This window comes from Hippoglossus hippoglossus, chromosome 14 (genome assembly GCF_009819705.1).
Source record: "Hippoglossus hippoglossus isolate fHipHip1 chromosome 14, fHipHip1.pri, whole genome shotgun sequence".
NCBI lineage: Eukaryota > Metazoa > Chordata > Actinopteri > Pleuronectiformes > Pleuronectidae > Hippoglossus > Hippoglossus hippoglossus.
This window is the reverse complement of record NC_047164.1, coordinates 4,667,974-4,686,563: the sequence shown is the minus strand read 5'-3', so window position 1 is coordinate 4,686,563 and position 18,590 is coordinate 4,667,974. Positions and strand designations below refer to the sequence as shown.

At 42.8% G+C, this 18,590-nt stretch overlaps 1 protein-coding gene across 9 annotated transcripts; it reads right to left on the bottom strand.

Moving 5' to 3' along the window:
* Nucleotides 1-717: 717 nt before the first annotated feature.
* Nucleotides 718-18,279, bottom strand: usp28 (ubiquitin specific peptidase 28). 9 transcript variants are annotated; one of them, XM_034605787.1, is made up of 27 exons: nt 18,106-18,278; nt 15,635-15,712; nt 15,239-15,359; nt 14,926-15,013; nt 14,586-14,748; nt 12,706-12,792; nt 12,490-12,627; nt 11,600-11,670; nt 11,435-11,511; nt 11,209-11,357; nt 10,965-11,092; nt 10,129-10,224; nt 9,872-10,051; nt 9,274-9,482; nt 8,416-8,507; nt 8,001-8,229; nt 7,543-7,833; nt 7,446-7,494; nt 7,183-7,357; nt 6,132-6,410; nt 5,929-6,024; nt 5,153-5,331; nt 4,475-4,553; nt 3,844-3,923; nt 3,295-3,418; nt 2,940-3,138; nt 718-2,430 (listed from the first exon to the last, which is right to left on the bottom strand). In XM_034605787.1, exons 1-27 carry the CDS (start codon nt 18,148-18,150, stop codon nt 2,255-2,257), a joined length of 3,678 nt encoding a protein of 1,225 aa, XP_034461678.1. In that variant the 5' UTR covers nt 18,151-18,278; the 3' UTR covers nt 718-2,254. The 9 variants fall into 9 exon arrangements, with proteins under 9 accessions (XP_034461678.1, XP_034461687.1, XP_034461688.1 ...); XM_034605796.1 differs by having other exon boundaries at nt 2,255-2,430; nt 7,183-7,334; nt 7,447-7,494; nt 18,106-18,279; XM_034605797.1 differs by having other exon boundaries at nt 2,255-2,430; nt 7,183-7,334; nt 7,447-7,494; nt 7,549-7,833; nt 18,106-18,279.
* Nucleotides 18,280-18,590: the final 311 nt, after the last annotated feature.

Sequence of the window (18,590 nt, the reverse complement as noted above, 5' to 3'; positions counted from 1 at the left end):
TCATTTCATAGTGTAATAGTGCATTATTGTTATGCAACATTACACACAGATAAAAAGGGGATTATCTGAATTGGGGGAAGATTAGCTATTCTCAGCTAAAGCCATGAAAAGAACACAGAATCCCAGCACTTAAAATAATGCACGGTCTGCAAAACAAACAGTGTGAACAAATGGAAAGAAGACCGAATAGTTGTTAGAAGGAAAATGGCAGGAGAATCGGTCGTGAGCTAAAATTGATCATTCTGGATGTGAGGGGTCAGTAAAGAGTCATGTTAGAGGATAAGGCTGGAGGTGTTTTTCTCTCAGGCTTCTCTAAACAATTAGGTGTAAATCTTTGAAAATTATTTACATATATATATTCAAGAAGATTTACTTTCTGAAGAAGCTGACCTCAGTAAAGCTCAAACCTCCGTCAAGGCCCAACAGTCCCCTTGTGAAACCACATTTAAATTTGGAGTCGTCCTCAAGTGGCCACTTGGTGAACTGCACTTTTTTGGCACTTCAGCATTGGCTCCATTTCTCATCCCCGGAAGCTGCAGCATAACAAACAACGTGGTTCCACTCATAAAACAAGAGAGTTGTCGGAATGAATTCTTTTTGGTTTTGTTTTGTTTTTCTTTTTGAGTAAAATGTCATAACCAGCCGTATTCTTTAAGCTCTACAGAAGAACCATGCCACAGTTCCTCATGATGGAGTAAATAACAAAAGGAGTAAACGGCGTATTTTAAACATTTATTGAGTATCATCACAGACACCAAGTGAAAAGGCAGTGTGGACTCAGCAGCTGTTACAGGAACATCTCAAAGAAGGCACAGTTGTATATGCAAGGTGCTGTCATACAAAGAGGAGCTGCCCCTTAACACTACAGCTCACAGGTGAACTGAGTGTTCTGAGCCAGCTCCCTTTTTAATAAAGTTGTACATTAATATGTTTTATGCATCACTGCATACTGTGAATACGATTCTGAATTTCCTTTACTCGTCAAACTTTCTAGAGTCTGTTTTGGAAAAATACAAAGTAATATAAAATATATATTTAAAAAAAAAAGCTAACTAACAGAACTCTGTTACTGTGCAGTACAAATCAAGAGGCTTCATCGTGCATTCACGCTGCTTAGCAACACAATCAGCAAATCAGCAATCCCAGCAGAGTTGTGTCACGGTCTAAAGCTGCTTTCAGACACGCACTGGAGTCTGAGCATTTTCCTGAAATGTTCTAGAGTGGTTGTACGTGAGAAGGCAAATGTCTGAGTCACAGTGAGAATACTGCAAGAAAATCTCCGGAAAAATCACGAGCGAGCAAGCGAGCGAAGGAGTGGATGTGTTGACGACGTTTCTAACATGAGACAGATGCAAAACTGGAGGAATACAAATATCTCAGGATGAAAAAGAGGCTTCACACACATTGACACTGACGAAGATGTGAACTTGGAAAGACGACGAGATTCAAGAGCTTTTGGCAAAAAGGGGCTGATGTCGATGTGCAAAAACAAAAACTTAGTTTTTACGTCATGTCCTGCCTCCGGCTGCGATACACAGATGTTACTCCGCCTGAATGTTACAGATGTTTTCCTGTTGTTGTGAACGTATCGGACCCAAACAGTCTCCAGCTAAGTTTCTTCATATTAAAAGGTAAACTCCAGAAAACGATTTTGTGGAGTTAATCCCCGAAAACGTCTTAACTGTTGCCACTTTTTAAAATGAACAATTACGCCAGTGTCAGTACAACATGTCCATTTACGAACTTTTACGAGTACTCGCGAGTCAGAGGTGGACGTCATGTTGTCTCACGTCAGCAGGTTGGTTTCACGAATAATTGTCTGTGATAGTCACACAGAGTAAATCTTTAGAATCCTCTCTGCAGCTGCAGCACATTTGAACGTTGGCCAGAAGAAGGCTGCAGATGCAAATTGATCATTCTCACAGATTTAAAGCTTTACGAGAAATTCTTCAAAGGATTTTGGGGTAGAACAAATTTTCTTTTTTGACGAGTTAATGCTGTTCATGTATTCATGTGGTGACAGCCCTGCCCCCCCCCCCCCTCCCGTATCTACTAATCCCCAATGAGTGCTTGCAGCTTGCATGTGTTAACATATCAAAAACAATATTTGTGTGCGACGCCAAAGCAGCAGATAAAGTGAAAAACACAAATGTCTCCACCCCACAGTCGCTCAGCACAGAACAGTCCACCGTCCGTGTTGCTTGCATTGAGGGTGCACGTTGGAAGGAGGTTGTCGGAGGTTTCACTCGGGACTTTACTTCACGCTGACCACCGTCGTGCTGTGAATGGACTCCATGACAGCGGCCAGGCGGCTGCACAGGTCGTGTGCCTGGTTGACGTGCACTTTGGGGGGGTCTTTGAGCACGACGGCCTCCGCTGCACCATCCAGGACCCGGGGAAGCAACTCACCCAACTTCACCTGCAATGAGTCTGCAAACAGAGGAAGAACACAGTTAAAATGAGAAGCAGATGGAGTGTAGATTCCGGGGTTTTGTTTGAGTTGAAGATTTGTTTGTTTTAAAACAGCAGTGGGGAATGTCCACATTTCTCAATACAGCAATTTATTGTTTCTGCAATAAAAGGAAATAACAGAAAATAACTAACTGATGCAAACCTGGGAAACTGTGAGTATCATCATCATCGTCGTCATCATCATCATCATCACTACCATTTGACATCAGACCAAAAAGCCGTTCCAGCCATCACATTAGAGATATTAATGTGATATATGTGTTATATAAAGCAATTGAAGGATGACGACATCCCTACAAATTTACTACTGTATGTTGGGAAACCTACAACAGTAAATTGCAGAAACAATCCACCATAAGGTCATGAGGTATTTAAATGAAACTCAGTTTTGAGCCTATTTGGTGGAATAACAGATGAATGTCGGTACATTTTGAAACGTGCTCATGTGTTAATTAAGCTGGTCTCACCCTCCATGTCCTGGCCCAGGCAGCAGCACCAGTGGCTGCGGATGCTCTCCGTGACGTCCCGATCTTCCTGCGATAGAACCAGGTCCCGGCTCATCAGGTGAAGACAGGGGATCACGGCCTCGTCCATGACGGCGACGCCCTCCTCCACTTTGCTCTCCTCGCCGCTGCAGAACAGTCGTGAGGCGCTCTCGTTCAGCGCCTGGAAGAGGAGGAGGGCGGAGAAGGTGTTTTTATTAATGTTGCAAAGTTTCTCCTGCATTTTCCCAGTAGTGTTTTATATTTTCATCGTGATACTGATGCTTCACATTAATGAGATGTTGCTCCACACAGCGAACGTGAGAGCTGCTTGACTCACAGTGAGGCATTTCCTCCTGTAAACCCCAATCAGCGACTTGTCCACGCCACGTTTCTCTCCGTTCTTCAGCAGAGTGGAATTGGTCTCGTACGCATGAGCCAGGTAGATCAGTGCCTCCCGCATCCTGCAATACACACACACACACATGCACACGCACGCACACACACGCACACGCACACGCACACACAAGTCAACACAAGTATCATACAACCAGTCCCAGTTTTTTTTATACATGTAAATCATCCACACAGTGTAAATGTAAATTTTCAGTCCTAAAACATATAATTAATTTATGTACATCAATATTATTTAAAATTGTTGTTGCTACTGAACAGTTTACTGACCAACTGAACTTTATTAACCAAGAAATGAGAACATTATTAGTTATATTCCCTTCTTCATAAACAAACCTTTAAACTGTTGTTTTTATCTCTTCATTCTTATACAGAATGAATATTTCAACATTTTTATTTATAGAATGGATATTGAATTTGCAGAAGTGATGTGATGTGACAGTTAGTGGTCAGGTGGCGCGGTGGTGACACCTACTTCCCGTGCTGGTAGTGCTCCAGGCCGGTCAGCAGGTACACAAACACTGTCCTGAACAGCCTGTAGTCGTCGTGCCACTGCTGCGAGAGAGCAAACACACAACAAGCCACAGTTGGGTTTGTTTCCTGTCGTTGCATCACACTGTAGAGCTGCAGCTTCATCTTTTGTTTCTGCCTCCTTGAATTCAAGCTTTTATTTTTTTGTACTAGAGAACAGGCCAGGCTTTTCTTGCTGATGTTTTTTCAATTTTTAACCTTAAACAGACATAAAGACATTTTATTCGTCTTACAGGGATATGGCTGGAAATCTTAAATCCCATAAAAAGACCAAAATAAACTGTTCTCAATACTTTTACACTTCCTCAACCTGCCTGTGACACTGTGCTTCATAACCATTAGTTCCTAGTAAAGCTTTGGATACTTTCTGAGAAACTACTACGACTTCTATTGGGTTTGAATCCCAGTTTGGCCGGGAATGCTGTTCTTGAACTAAGCAATCAAAGAAAACAACATTGACAAGTTAATTTCCTGTGTAATTAATGCAAAAATAATTTATCCCTTTAAAAAACTGCCCCCCCCCCAGAGCAAGTGGGAGCAGTTAACACTTGATTCTTTCAGGTGATAGACGGTACCAAGTATTCATCCATGTCCATGTCGTCTGGCTTGATGAGGCGCAGCTTGGCCCGGGCTTCCCTCATGATGCTGATGGCCCTGCACATGAAGAGATCAGACACTTTCAGACTACAGCTGCACGTCTCTGCTTTGGACACTAGGTGGCAGAATAAGCTTTTTTTTAGTGAGGAGCTGCTGCTGTGAGTAAAACCATTTTACTTTAGTCCCTCCCCTCTGCTACGTGTAGATATTGTACATTGTCAGGGCTATTTAAATATTTTGATCTGTGCAATACCATGTGCAATTATCTTTTACATTATATATATTTGACAATACATTTTAATATATCCTTATGTCTAAATGGCATGTTTACTTATTCATTACTTTTGCACTGATGCTTCTTATTTTTCTTTTTTTCGTCACCGAAACATTTGTGGGACTCTTCTCTTCCTAATATTCTATTTTCTTTATATCTTATCATCTTCTATCTTTTATCTTAATCACCTGATACTTTTAATCTCACAACGTATTTTATTAAACGTCCAACAGAGGTTTTTCTCCTTGATTTTAGGGTTTGTGATTCCTTCCAAGATGTAGCCAGTATATTATCTGTTCTCTCATTTTTGAATACTTTTAAAAAACGTCCTAATCCAAAACAAGAGAGACTCATTTTGGCTTTGGTCGATGTTTGTGTGCACCTCTCGTCGAAGCTCAGGTTCCGGTCAGTGAACTGCTCCAGCAGCGTCCTCTCGATGATGCGTTTGGGCGCGTTGTTCTGGAAGAAGTAGACCAGAGCGTGCTGCAGACGAGGATCCTCCTGGGGCGTCGTCTCCTCCTGGGAGAGCTCAAACAAGCGGCAGTACTCCTCATGGAAGGCCTGAGGGAACCAGTGGGACATGTTCAATATTTCAATTAGAAAACATGAAACAGCATGAAAACACATCTGATTTGATCCAGTCTCATCGTGACCAATAGACCTCATACAGGGACTGAACACTAGTTTTGTTAACTGAGTGAAGACAGATATTTAACTTTAATCTCATCAAAATACACACAAACAAGCAAATTGTGCCTTTGGGCTTCAACACAAGTGAAGGGAGCAAATATATATTTAATATTTAATCTATAAAATGGGAGATTATCATGAGATTATTCAAGTTTATGAGTCAAGAGACAAGGTCACAAATAATACTGTGGTTTATAGAAATTCTTGTCTCTATCATTTATTGAAGGAAATCTTTCAGAGGCTACTAATAATGTTGATAATTGTTAATACAGTGTTTGCTGAGGATTATTAATGAGGAAATCTGCAGCTGAGAATTCAAGAAAAGGGATTAATTTGTAGCCTTTTGCAATATTAAATATCTAATGAGTGTATTTTCGAGGCACATACATATTTAAAACTGCAGAGTGGTTTACTTCAGAAGTAAATTCAAAGTAAAATCATGGGGTGATTTTGTGAAACTGATCAAACCTTGATGAGGCCGGCCTCGGGGCCTTCCTTGTCGAAGATGTATCGGGCCTTGGCTATGGCCATAATGACGCCCTGCATAGCTGGAGTCAGCATCATCTGGGAAAAGAGGAAACAACGGAGAAGAGAAATGAAATGAAAGAGAAACTGGGCGGCAAACTGATGACTAACTACCTTAAAAAGACAAAACAACTTCCTGTCCTTACCTCTTCATTGTATCCATCAGCATCGGCCCTCACCATGATCCTGCCCACGTTCGGGATCTCCACCTCTGACACCTCGTCCTCGGTCTGCCGCTGCCTCGCCGGCGGGACGTCCTGCTGCTGCGTCTCCTCCTTCTGCTCTGCTTCCTGTTCAGGGGCTTCTCCGGAGGCCTCCGTCTCGTCTTCAGCTTTGGAGCCGAGGTCCGTCACCTCTGCGTCGTCCTTATCCACATGGAGGTCAGGGGATGTCGGGTTGCTGAGCTCGGCTTCGGGGTCAGGGGTCTGTCAGAGAAAGATTTAAAAATGATTATGAGTTCGATGGAATTATGTCGTGCTCAGCGTTTAGTGAACCTCTGGACACTTATTACAGGACTTAGGCAGAGTGGCACAGTTTCTCTTTGCAATAATGTATCTACACAATGAATATATCTGAAAAACATCAGGTCAAATAAAGTGAATGCACTGAGACACTGCAGCTTTTTACAGCTGGAAATACACGTAAGGAGGAAAATCCCCTCACGTGTGATAAATCAATGTGTCAAGTGCTTTTCAGTCACGAACCTTAATTAAATTACTTTACAGCCATCTGATGGAACAACTTACAACAAATCCTACATTCAGGAAGATTAGAATCAGAATGTTGACGTTTGGATTTCAACAGTTTGTCTGTTTGTCTGTCAGCAGGATCCAGATCAGAAGGTGGATCAGGGAATGTGTTTGAAGGAGGTGTCTTGTGACATCTTCAACAATTTCCCAGGATGAGTTTGTTGTTTCTTATATCTATTTTTATATATTCAATGTTATTTGTGTATCTGAACAAGTTACTGAGTGTAAAACAACAAATCAGTTGATGTCTTTAATTACTCGTGACCTTTAATCCATCTGTAGTTTGCACTGCACTTTGGCCTGACATTAAGTTCAGATTTCCATCGCTATGCTAAGAGGTGAAACACGACTCTTGACCCAGATATACACAATTATTTTTGTGGCCTGGAATTTCTGACCCACATCCAACAGAGGGGCAAACAGATGGGAGGGGTGTCGCTGAGGTGACCACCTGACTCTGCGGCTCCTTCTCAGCTGAAGTGGAGCTCTGGCCGGGCCCCGGGGCGTCGGTGTCGGTGACGGCTGCAGTGCTGCTGTCGTCGAGCTGGAGGCCAGGGCTCTGCGGCGGGGGTGGTGGTGATGGTGTTGACTCTGATTCTTCTGGGGTCAAAGAGAGAGATGAGAGAGGCTGTGAATAAACACACATGTTCCTACTGGAAAGCTACTTTCGCTTCCAGGATGTTGAAATAGCTTCCTTATCCTAACAGCTGACCTTCAGGCTTCTCTCCAGGTTCGGCCTCTGGATCCTTCTCTGCTTCTGCTTCTGCTTCTGCTTCTGCTTCTGCTTCTGGCTCTGGCTCTGGCTCTGGCTCTGGCTCCTCAGCGGCTCCCTGGTCCTCCTCCTCCTCCTCCTCCGTGGAGGGTCCTGACTGAGGTGCTGGCTCAACAGCTGTTTGCTGGACGTCATCTGGACCGGGATTCAGGATCTCGGCAGAACTGGTGGTCTCTCCCTGCGGCGCGGCCGTCTGGCAGAACTGCTCCTCCCATTCGCTGAGCTCCTGCTGGAACCAGCGGTTGTCTTCGTGGACGTAGCGCCTGAGGACGGGCGGCAGGGAGTCCATGCCGTGCAGCATCTGGCCTGTCTCGTCATCAGTGTCTTCTAGGTAGATGTGAGGAAGGGATAACTTACTCAAAAAACAATATATGACCTATATTTACTAGCCTCATGTGTATATATACAAACAGACTCTCAGGTTTGGCCAAGTCACACACCAGTTCCCACGGTACGGTACGGTATTGCTGATTGAAAAGCACATGGCGGTGTACCTGTAATAAGGTGCGGTAGCCTGTCGTCGATGTACATCAGGCAGTAAGCGCTGGCGTTGGTCATGCCCCCGAACGAGTCGCGCTCCAGCTCCTCCCACGACGACTCGGTGATGCAGATGTCGTTGTACTTCATCCAGCGCTGGTTGGCGTGGTCGTAGATGTAGGCCCAGTAGTGACCCGCCGACGCCTGGCCCTCGTGGACGAGCACCGCGTGGAGTCTGTAGGGGGCCTAGATACCAGTACAGACGATACTGAAGGTTCACTGTGTGACACACTGAAGCTCTGCAGTACAACAGCGATCTGATTGGTTCTTGTTATTTACATGACGTGATTTTCTGTTTCTCCACAGAGATCGAGATAAATCCACGTTCCACAGCTTCTGTGTGTGTGAGAGTGACTGAAGTGTGAGTCTCACCTGACAGAGACTGTTGTCTGAGTACATGCCCTCCAGCTTCTGACTGAGCCTGTCAATGCTGGCCTGTAGCTCTGACACACGCACACGCACACCCACACGCACGCACGTTCACACACACAACAAACAAAAACTGAGAATTAGTATATTACACATACAGCTCAGAGAAAATGTATTTCTTTAGCAGCATATCTTATTCCTTTACATATTTTCGGCCATATTTTGGCAAATATTTCCCAATGTGGGGCTACTTTACCTTATCTTACATTACTCATATCGTCTTGTACCTTATCTTATCTTACATTACTTGTGTGGCACCGCACCTTGTCTTATATCACTCATCTCATTGTCTCGTATCATATCGTTTGAGAAAGTGAATTTTCTCCAACTGCTACTCAAGTCACAGGACTACGACTCAACTGGACACGTCACATTTTATCGTTGTCTATTGTCTGGGACGGCCGTGAGTCACAGGCCGCTGAGAGACAGCCTGAACCGGTTATTTATATAATCACACACCGGGTATTTTTAAAACCTGGTATTCTGCTGGAACAAAGCGCAGTGAAGGAGGCGCCTTTGGCAAATCTTCAACTCGCTGCTGTTTTATCAGAGATTGATCGTATTCTGCTCCATCTGTTGTCGCATGTTAACGTGGCAGAATCAAATATATATTTTTATTAACCATCTGATCGACCCTGTTTCTGTCAATTAAAAGCAAACTCTAAAGTCTAATTGTAGAAAACCTCTTCAGCACCATAACAACAGAGATGCTTTTCATATCTAGAACAAAGCCCATGATACTGAATCAGAAGTGAATAAGCACCGTGATAATTGTGTTGGTGTGTATTTGCATCAGAATACCATTGATATCATTCTCTACTTCAGTCCTCCAGCGCTGTAGGCAGTTCTTAACAAAGTGGAGCTCCTCGTCGGTGATGCTGTGTGGGGCAGGGTGCGGGGGGCAGTCGATGGGGTGTCTGCACTGGGTGAAGGGCTTGTATATGGGGGTCCGCTGGCAGCTCGACACGCTGGACACCAGGCCCTCGGAAGAATCTGTGTCTTCTGGTTCACTGAAGGGCAACAGAAACATGGGTGTGTAATTATTAAGTTTTATAGGAAGTAACTATGTACAGTACAATGTTACCTGTTACCTGTTTTAACCACTTTTCTGCCTATAAAACTCCTTGAGCTGCTTTTATGCTTTGATATTAATATAAATGAAGTGTATATTAGAATGCAAGGAAATGTTGACAATGTTTTGTGTTTTCTTATCTGCCTTTGTGTTTTGTGTTTTGCACTTGTGGGCCAGTCTTCTCTAGATTCCAGGAACGAATAAAAAAACTGATCTTATTGCTATTACTGTAAATATGAACTGTAAATATTTCAACTTGTAAATACTGTAAGAAGTCCTATCAAATACTTGTGTGTTCAGTGCCTTGTATAGTTTTCTGGTTCACACCCGTTCTCTCTGGATGTGGGTTCACTGAGCGGGGGACCTGACAGAGTCGGTGAAGATGCAGCTAGTCTCAGGTCTTCGGCCGGGGAAACACTTGTGGGCTTTGTCGTAGCGAACTCCAACACAAACTGCAGCATGTCAGCCAGAGGATACTTGGTCGGTCCTGAGCCGTAGTTTTTGTAGCTGTGAATGAAGACGATTAGAGACAATTAAAATCAGGATAAACTGAGGTCAGATCTCGGCTTTAACGATGAACGTACCACTCAAACTTCTGTTGAAGGACTGCAAGTTGCTCCTTGAGTCTCTTCACTTCCCCTCTCCTCTCATGGGTCTGGTCTATGTTTCTGTGCAGATATCTGTAAACCAATAATTGATCAGTATGTAATATTTGTTAAAGGATATGTTTTGATCCTCCATTCTACATTGATAATACACTGAGCATTTAAATAACACAACTGTCCTGGTGAAAATTGATGCAGACCTACTCTCCTACTGTGGTAATTTTGACCTTCGCTAATGAGGTAATATTTTAAATCGGCGTTGTTGAGCAGGATTAATCAAAAACTACAGGACAGAATTTTCATGAAATGTAATGGTGTTGTGGGGCATGAACCTGGGAGGAACCCAGTACATTTTGGAGCAAATACAGGAATTTCTTTGTTTGCAGCGGAGGCGCCTGGTTGAAGCAGCAGGAGGCAGGACACATAGTATAAATTCAACTGCAGAATTCATCTGTTTACAGCAAATCTGCACCAGACTCGGCCCTCGTCATCAAAATCTCTCGAATAAATCATCGTCTTTCCAAGTTGTTGCTTCGTTGGCGTCTTCTACGTGTGTGGCTTCTCTTTTTGTTTTCAGTTTTACGTCCCTCACATGTTAGAAATGTCACCAATGTGCCCACTCGCTCGCGCTGGATCCTCCACACGTAACCCTGATGTGTTCTCACATGAGCTCACTCAGGGTTTTTTTCAGTGCACGTAAGAAAGCAGCTTTAGTCTTATTGGAAGTATATTGTCTTCGGTCGTTTTTACTGCGTTGGAGCGAGTGAAACAGAATAAAATGACTCTATATGTTATAATATCTGCACAAAGCTCACCTGTCCATGTAAATGATTTGTGGGAACTCCAGTTTCTTGTGTATCTTTTCAGGACGACCGAGCTGAGTGTTGAACTCAAATCGGGACAATTCAAACGTCAGGACAGGCGGCAACTTGTTGAACCATCTCTGCAACCGAGAGAAAATACAAATCGTCTCAGCACAGAATCAGATTTTCACAAACACTGGATGAAAAGTCAAAGCAGGTAGAAATTCTGCTGCTGTCGGCGGATGAAGACGTTCACCTCACGACCAGGTGTAACGCTGTGTTCTGAATGCAGTGATTCAATCTCCCTCTCGACCATGGCTCCTTCTAGACATTCATCCAGGTTGTTGAAGCCGTTGACTTGAAGGGGATACTGACCGAACTGCTCGGTGTTGCATAGCGTCTTACCTAAAACAGAATCACAACAACCGTGAGTGGCCGAGCAGGAAACTCAGATTGATTACGACAAAACTACCAAACCACACCTTCATGTTTTCTTTCAGTTACGAAGGTGCCGTAGAAAAGCTGGACCATGGGGTTCTTCTGTTTGTCCTCTGCGTTGCTAAAAGAAAAACACGACATTATGTTTATGAATCCAATGAAGAATAGTCATGAAGCATGCATGAGGGTGTCATCAGCAGAGAACTTACTTTCCACTGGCAGCCAGTTGAAATGCGTCCTCGAGCCAGTCCAGCAGTTTGTGGGAAAACTCGCTTACATCCTAGAATAAAGACATTAGAAAGGAAAAATTCTACTTATACTCCACGTCTTGATTCGATTATTGCTTATTCTGAGTAAGACCTTATTCGGATTTAGGTATTAAAGGTCCAGTGTGTAAGATTTAGGTGAAAAAGGATCTATTGACAGAAACTGAATATAAAATAATCCTAGTGATGTTTTCACTAGTGTGTTTTCTTTACCCTAAAATGGAGCTTTTATATTTAAATACTTATTTATATATCGGGAGCGGCTCCTCTCTACGGAGGCCGCCATGTTTTTTACAGTAGCCCAGACTGGACAAACTAACACCTTTTGAGTTTTTATGACAACTGAAGCTACCACAGGTTCTCTTTCATGTTTGGAAGGGGAGGGTGAGGTGAGGGGTGTTCAGCTGCGACATGCGACTTCACCACTAGATGTCACTAAAATTCTACACACTGAACCTTTAAGAAAATGCTGTTTACATGACAGAGTCTTATTCAGATTATTATAATGTAAGAACATTGGTGTCCATGAAAACGTAGTCACTGTCTTTAACCCTAAGTCTCAGTGGTACCTCAAGAAAGGAAGTTAAGACTGTGTATATCTTCTTATAAACAAATGTAAAATCCTCACTGCTTGTTTAAAAATATGTGAGGGAAGGAATTTTTTAAAAATTATATTGTGATTAAATATCCCGATGATCTAACACTATAACAAGGTGCTGCCAGACACGCACCCTGCCTCCTGCCTCTGAGAGAGTAACAAGCCGTCCTCGGCACGTGGGAGGTTTCGAGGAGATGTTTTGGTAAATGACAAGTACAGCATGTGTGTGTTGTACCTGTTGGGCCTCACTGCTCCTGAAGGCATCGCGCAGTAACTCCACGGCAGCGGAGGGATCCACGAACCGGCGGGTGGAGCCGAGCATGAGGGCGAACAGGCAACGCAGCTCCTGCATGAACGCGATGTTCCTCTTGTCCTAGAAACACAGAGTCAGAGATTCAAACTTCAACCCTGTGCTGGCTGAAGTCGTGTGAAGAAGTTCTGATTTACTCACTGAGTGGCTCTTGCACTTCTCCAGGAGACGCTCAGACAGATGGTAGTTGAGAACCAGCCTCCGGAACACAGGCAGGTGGAACAGAGACTAGAACAAAAAGAAATGAAGGAGCATTAGTCCAGTCTTATAGTCAAACCACGGATTTTAGTCAAATTTTTTGTCATAATTAATACAACAAAATTGGGTATTAAAAAAAGAGCAGATGTGTATTGCACATTAAGACATTTCAGCTTTACACCTCTGACTTCAGCACTCAGCAGTGGAGCTCATCACTTTATCAAGCAGTAAATTAGTAAATTATCTGAATGAGATATTCAAAATTGACTCCAATTACTATTAAAATCACATTAAAAGTTTCCTTCGACCTCATGAATATACAGTGGGAGAGAATTGTGTCGCAGGAACATTTGGAAAAACTCCATTAAGAAGTATCTCCTGAATTTGCAAGCTTCAAAATCAGGCGTCTGCTGCTCCTGATCTTTTCAGAAACACAGTTTAATTCTTCCAGTTTCCAGATTTAAAACTAAATAAATGATTTAGTTTTATGGATAATAGCTCCGCACACATGCCCTGCCACTAAAAACATGATAAGCTCAACACATTAATACCTGTCAGCTCGTCTTATTTGTCATGTGGGTCGGTGAGTGGAGCCTCTGAGCACTTATGATATATTTTTCTGTTTGTGTGGGAAATTCAATTACTGCTTATCTCAGTTTTACTGTAATTTATACCACAGAGGATAATAGAGGGATAATGAACTGACAATTGAATCATGTGGTCACTCAGTCTAAATCTGATAGTATAATTACTTTGTTGACGGAGACGGCTTTATCAAGAGCTGGGCTCTGTTTGACTTGTAAACAAAGATGTCATTTAAATTTGCATTCAAACTACAACGCCTCATTTTCTCATTTCCAGACAATAACCTCGGTCCTGAGAGGGTTTGACGTCTCAATCGAAGTAGAAGCACGTTTGAGTTCAACAGAGACAAATAGCCGCCGTCTTCTCGTCGTCCATTTCAGGCTCTGACTCGGAAGTGCTCCGCTCGCTTCCATCATCGCGTCCCTCGCTCTTTAATCATCCACACGGCCTGAGCCGCTCGATGAGGCTCTGGTTTCTGCCGAGCCACCTGATAGGTCTGACCAACTTCAGTCGGGAATGGACTTTTAATAGAATTAGCAGCTCAGAAAAAAATACTGTAGATGTGAAGATGGCCACACACTCGTTTAACTTCTGACGTTTAATTTTATTAGCATGTTATGAGATGATGATTTAGGATTCACTTTAAAAGCATGAAGACATCAGTCGATATGAGCCCTCACACATATATCAGTATCAGCGCTCATGTTTGCTGATATGCACCGATATGAAATTAATGTGTATTCAAGTTTATATTTTATTTTTTAAATTGTGTTTACTTTCTCAATCGAAGTTCTATATATTTGGCTGTATTTGTATTTTCATTTTATGTTTAGTTATTTATAATTTATACTATTATAATAATCTTTGTCATTAGGGTTTGATAACAACATCTTGGGAATCACTGCAAATTGTTTTTTTTGTATATATTCATATATATATTGACTAATAAACTGGTATCAGAAATGTTTTATCCCAGAATATCCGTAGCGGCATCGGTTGAGCTCTAGTAGGTTGTAAAAGACCAAAAGTCTGTTGCTACCTGAAAACAAGGTTTGACACCTCTGACAGACTAAAGTTAGAAAACTTGGAAGGGAAACAAGTCTATAAATGTTCGTAGAGCAGAATGAGGGAGCTATTTAACTCTGTTGGAGCAGGTGGACACTCAGAAGGAGCTCGGTGCACCTCACAGAACATTTCCTATGTGTGCATTGTGAATTTTATCATAATACTTTTATTACCTGTATGACGGCACTGAACCAGCAGGTGTTTCCCACGTTGCGAATGCCCACGGGCATGTCGTCCTGGCGGATCCAGTCTGCGGGGCTGCTCATGTCGCCCTGGGCCTCACATCGTTTCCTCTTCATTCTCGCTGCGTTCTCCTCTGCACTGGCCTCCAGAGCCCTGACAGGACATCAGACAACTCTGTTAGACACAGGCTGACGTATTCACATTATCTGTCCTGTGCACAGGTCGTATAATTAAGTCTCAATCAATTAGATGTTTGATCCACTGTCTCCTGCGATAACTTGCTTGAATTTCTAACTTAAATCAAACCAGAGGCAAAAGGTGAAAAAGCACCTGTGAAAGTCTCTCTCCTCCTCCTGGGCATTGTGCGACTCCTGCAGGCTGAGCTCTATGGCCGCCTGCAGCTCATCTTTACGAATTCCTGAGGAAAAATACACAACAACGTGCAACAATCTAGTGTCGGACAATTTTTTTCAACTTTTACGAAACAGACAATTGAACAATAATGTTTAATAATACTTTAAACACTTTAGCATTTGAAAACGTGGGAAACAAGCATTGATTAATCCTAAAGGATGTAATTGTATATTAATTACATTAAATTCAGTCAGAATTTTGTGGCAGTCTATCTTGGCCCTTGCTGTACCTTTTGGGCCCTCCCAGGCCTCTTCAGGGGCCCCTGTCTCCTCTGGTTCTCCAGGATCCTGAACCTCTGCAGGTTGTGTTGTTAACAGTCCCACAGCATGTCCAACATCCCCCTGACTGGCCTTTAAGAGACGAGACAAGGACATGATAAAGGAGCTATAGTGTCTGCAGAGGAATTGGCAATAAAATACTAGTGAAGTATTGCATTACTACATACGTTCGACACTATGGAGCTGCTCTGCTCTTATAACATCAATCATTTAATTTTCGATTAATTACAGAACAGCTTCCCGTGTGGCTCGAGCGATGGATTATCACGACAGTTTGTTCAGAGACGTTCCTTTTTCTCCGCAGCGTGAGTTGTCGTTAAACATCTATTGACCCTTGATGATCTTACCTTCAAGGCTCTGTAGAGAATCTGTGGGTCCTGGATGCCAGTGATCTCCTTCAGCTGGTTGATCAGCATCTCGCTCTGCTGAGGAATAAGATCAGACACAAGGCAACAACAAGCATGAGATCATCCAGGCGTCTCTAAAACTGACATTTTGTTTAATGGCAGTCGCACAGTTTGGGTTATTGACGGACTGGCTTTGGAAATGCAAGACACGTCTCCACTTCCTCCCACGATCCAGAGACAGAGCCACAATATACATATATCCGTGCATCAGTGTGATGATGAAAGGAATCATGTTAGAGAGAAACTTATTTAACGTTTACTTTGACTTTTTAGTTTGGTCCATCAGCTAATCTAACACCTGTCATTTCAAATGTTTGAATCAAACACAAATAAAACAGGTTTCTTGCAAATAGCAATAGGTTTCCTTTATAATATCTAATTGACGAATAACCTTGACTACGCCCCTGTATACAACCCAGGTTTAACCCTTGGGGAAACAGGTAGATTTTCCCACATCCATAACTCCCCAACTTCCAGTCCACCGTGACTCATGTGAACACAATGTGACTCATGTGAGAGCTGAAGATAAAAGTAGGCCTCAGTCGTGGCTTCTGACGCACACATGTGTCGACACATCATGGTGTGTGGATGTGGAGCTGAAGGACAAACACGTGTCAGGACGATGCAGCTTTAAAAAATAACTGTGGAAAATTACAGTATTAAAAGTAATAGTTTGGCATTTTGGGAGGTTTATTTGCTTTTCACTGGTACCAGTCTCATTCCTGTACACAAGCACATAATGAGGACGGATTTCACGTCCTGGTTCACGCGACTGATCCCTGAAGAAACTGAAGAAATCTGTTGTTTTTTTGGATCTGTGCCGTCTCGTTTCCAGACTTTGTGCCAACTTCGCCGGTGGTTGCTTCACATGTACTGCACTGACGCAAGGCTTCAATCTTTGCATTTAACACAATGCAAAAATACAAATCAGTGTACGTCCCCAAAACTATTCCTTTGATGCAGTTCTTTGAAGACTTGAACAAAAGTTTGATCATCAACTGCCCCCCCCCCCCCCCTGACTTGACAAGTGCATCCTTGACCAAACTGTTAACCTGACAGAAATGTATTAATACTTTACGATCCGTCGTCGTCAAATACAAACTCTCACAGGCCGTCATATGTTTTCACTTCACAAGAAAGAAATAACATGAGTCTGCTGAGCGAGAGGTGCTATATAAAGCCCTCCACCCCCTCCCTGAAAGCAGGTGGACATGTCAGGGTCTCATTCTGACACACACACAAAGACACACACACACACACAGACACACACAGACAGGCAAAAGCAACCCGACCAGACTTATATGGAGCCCGGGGGCTATCTGAGACCCTCTTGCTTAGCCTCTATTTAAAGCGTCTGACATGGATAGCACAGACTTCTGTTTATCATTCCACTCAGCATGCCACCAGAGCTGAGTGACAAAGGCAGTGGGTGTCTCTCACTCTCTCTCTATCTCTCTCTCTCTATGACACACACACACCCACACACACAGACACACACTTCCTATGTCAATACCAAACAGAAAACACACGCAAACACATGATTTTCTTTTGACACCTCATAATTTCTACAGTGTGAGTGAGCGTTCGAACCCCCGAACCCTTTAGCCCCAGAAGAGACTTGGCTTCATGTGCTGTATGGGGGGGGGGGGGGGGGGGGGGGGCTGGAATTAGAAAAGGCCTATTGATAAAGTCTGGTCGGATGGAGACAGAGCCCACCGCTGATTTATCTAAATGTTACAGCCTCAAATAACACTGAGACAGACACATGGGATGTTTTACAGCCTGTAGAATTTGTTTTGAAATATCACAGCCATATTTCCTTATATATTCTATAGTTATATATCATGGAATGTGGTAGTTATATGTTTTAGCCTTATGTGACTATATCTGAAAACATCATGTGTTTGCTATAGTCACATATGATTAAAACTTATTAGCACCATATTCAACTATATATACATCTGTAGAATATATTATGGAATATGGTTCTGATTAGTTTTGGTCATATACCTGAAAACATCTTTTGATTCTAAAGTTAGTTACTAATTTATGTGTTTGTGATTTAGAGAATAAATGTGTAATAAGATAAGAAGCTAAACTGATTTCAGACAGAAATCCCTGTTTGCTCATCAGCCACATTGGGGACATATATATGGATTTTATTAAAATAAAAGCCGTTTGGTGAATTATATGTGAGCCGAATTTTAAAGCGTGTGTTAAATAAACAATATAATAACGTTTCATGTGTTTTTAACCTGTGTAGATACAGTTAAATTAAAGTCAAAGTGTAAATGCGGTGTTTTCTGAGGCAGGTCAGGATTCTGGGGGTTAGTGTTGGAGTTCACGTTAGTTCCTCACGCAAACACTCATGGTTACTTATTGTTACGTTTCCCGTCATGCTCTGCGCTCACCGAGTTGGTGGAGTTCTCTCCCGGTTCACTCTGTTCGGTTCTCATCGCGGATAAAAAAAACCCGGTTTTCCTCCGGTTTTGTCCCAAAGAGTCGGAAGAGATCCGGAGTCACACCAGCTCCATCCGTCAGCGGCGCGAGCGAGCCGCCAGCTGCGCGCGCCCACCTGTCAAGGGACACACGCGCGTGCACCGGGAGGATCGCGCGGCTGACATCAAGGCGTGCGCGCCCTCGCGACCGGAAAGGCAGAACATTTTATTACATTGAAGTAAAAGTAAACTTTACAGTAAAGTAACGTCGAGTTTACACTTTCTCATCATTCAATACTTTAAATAGATACAATACAAATATTCAATACATACAAACTGTAAAAAACAAACGGATTTTACAGGATGACTATCTTTTGATGATATATTAATTGGGTAATACTTATATATATTTATATTTTATCGGATAAAACTCTGTTTCTGTATGTTTATTGTCTTTT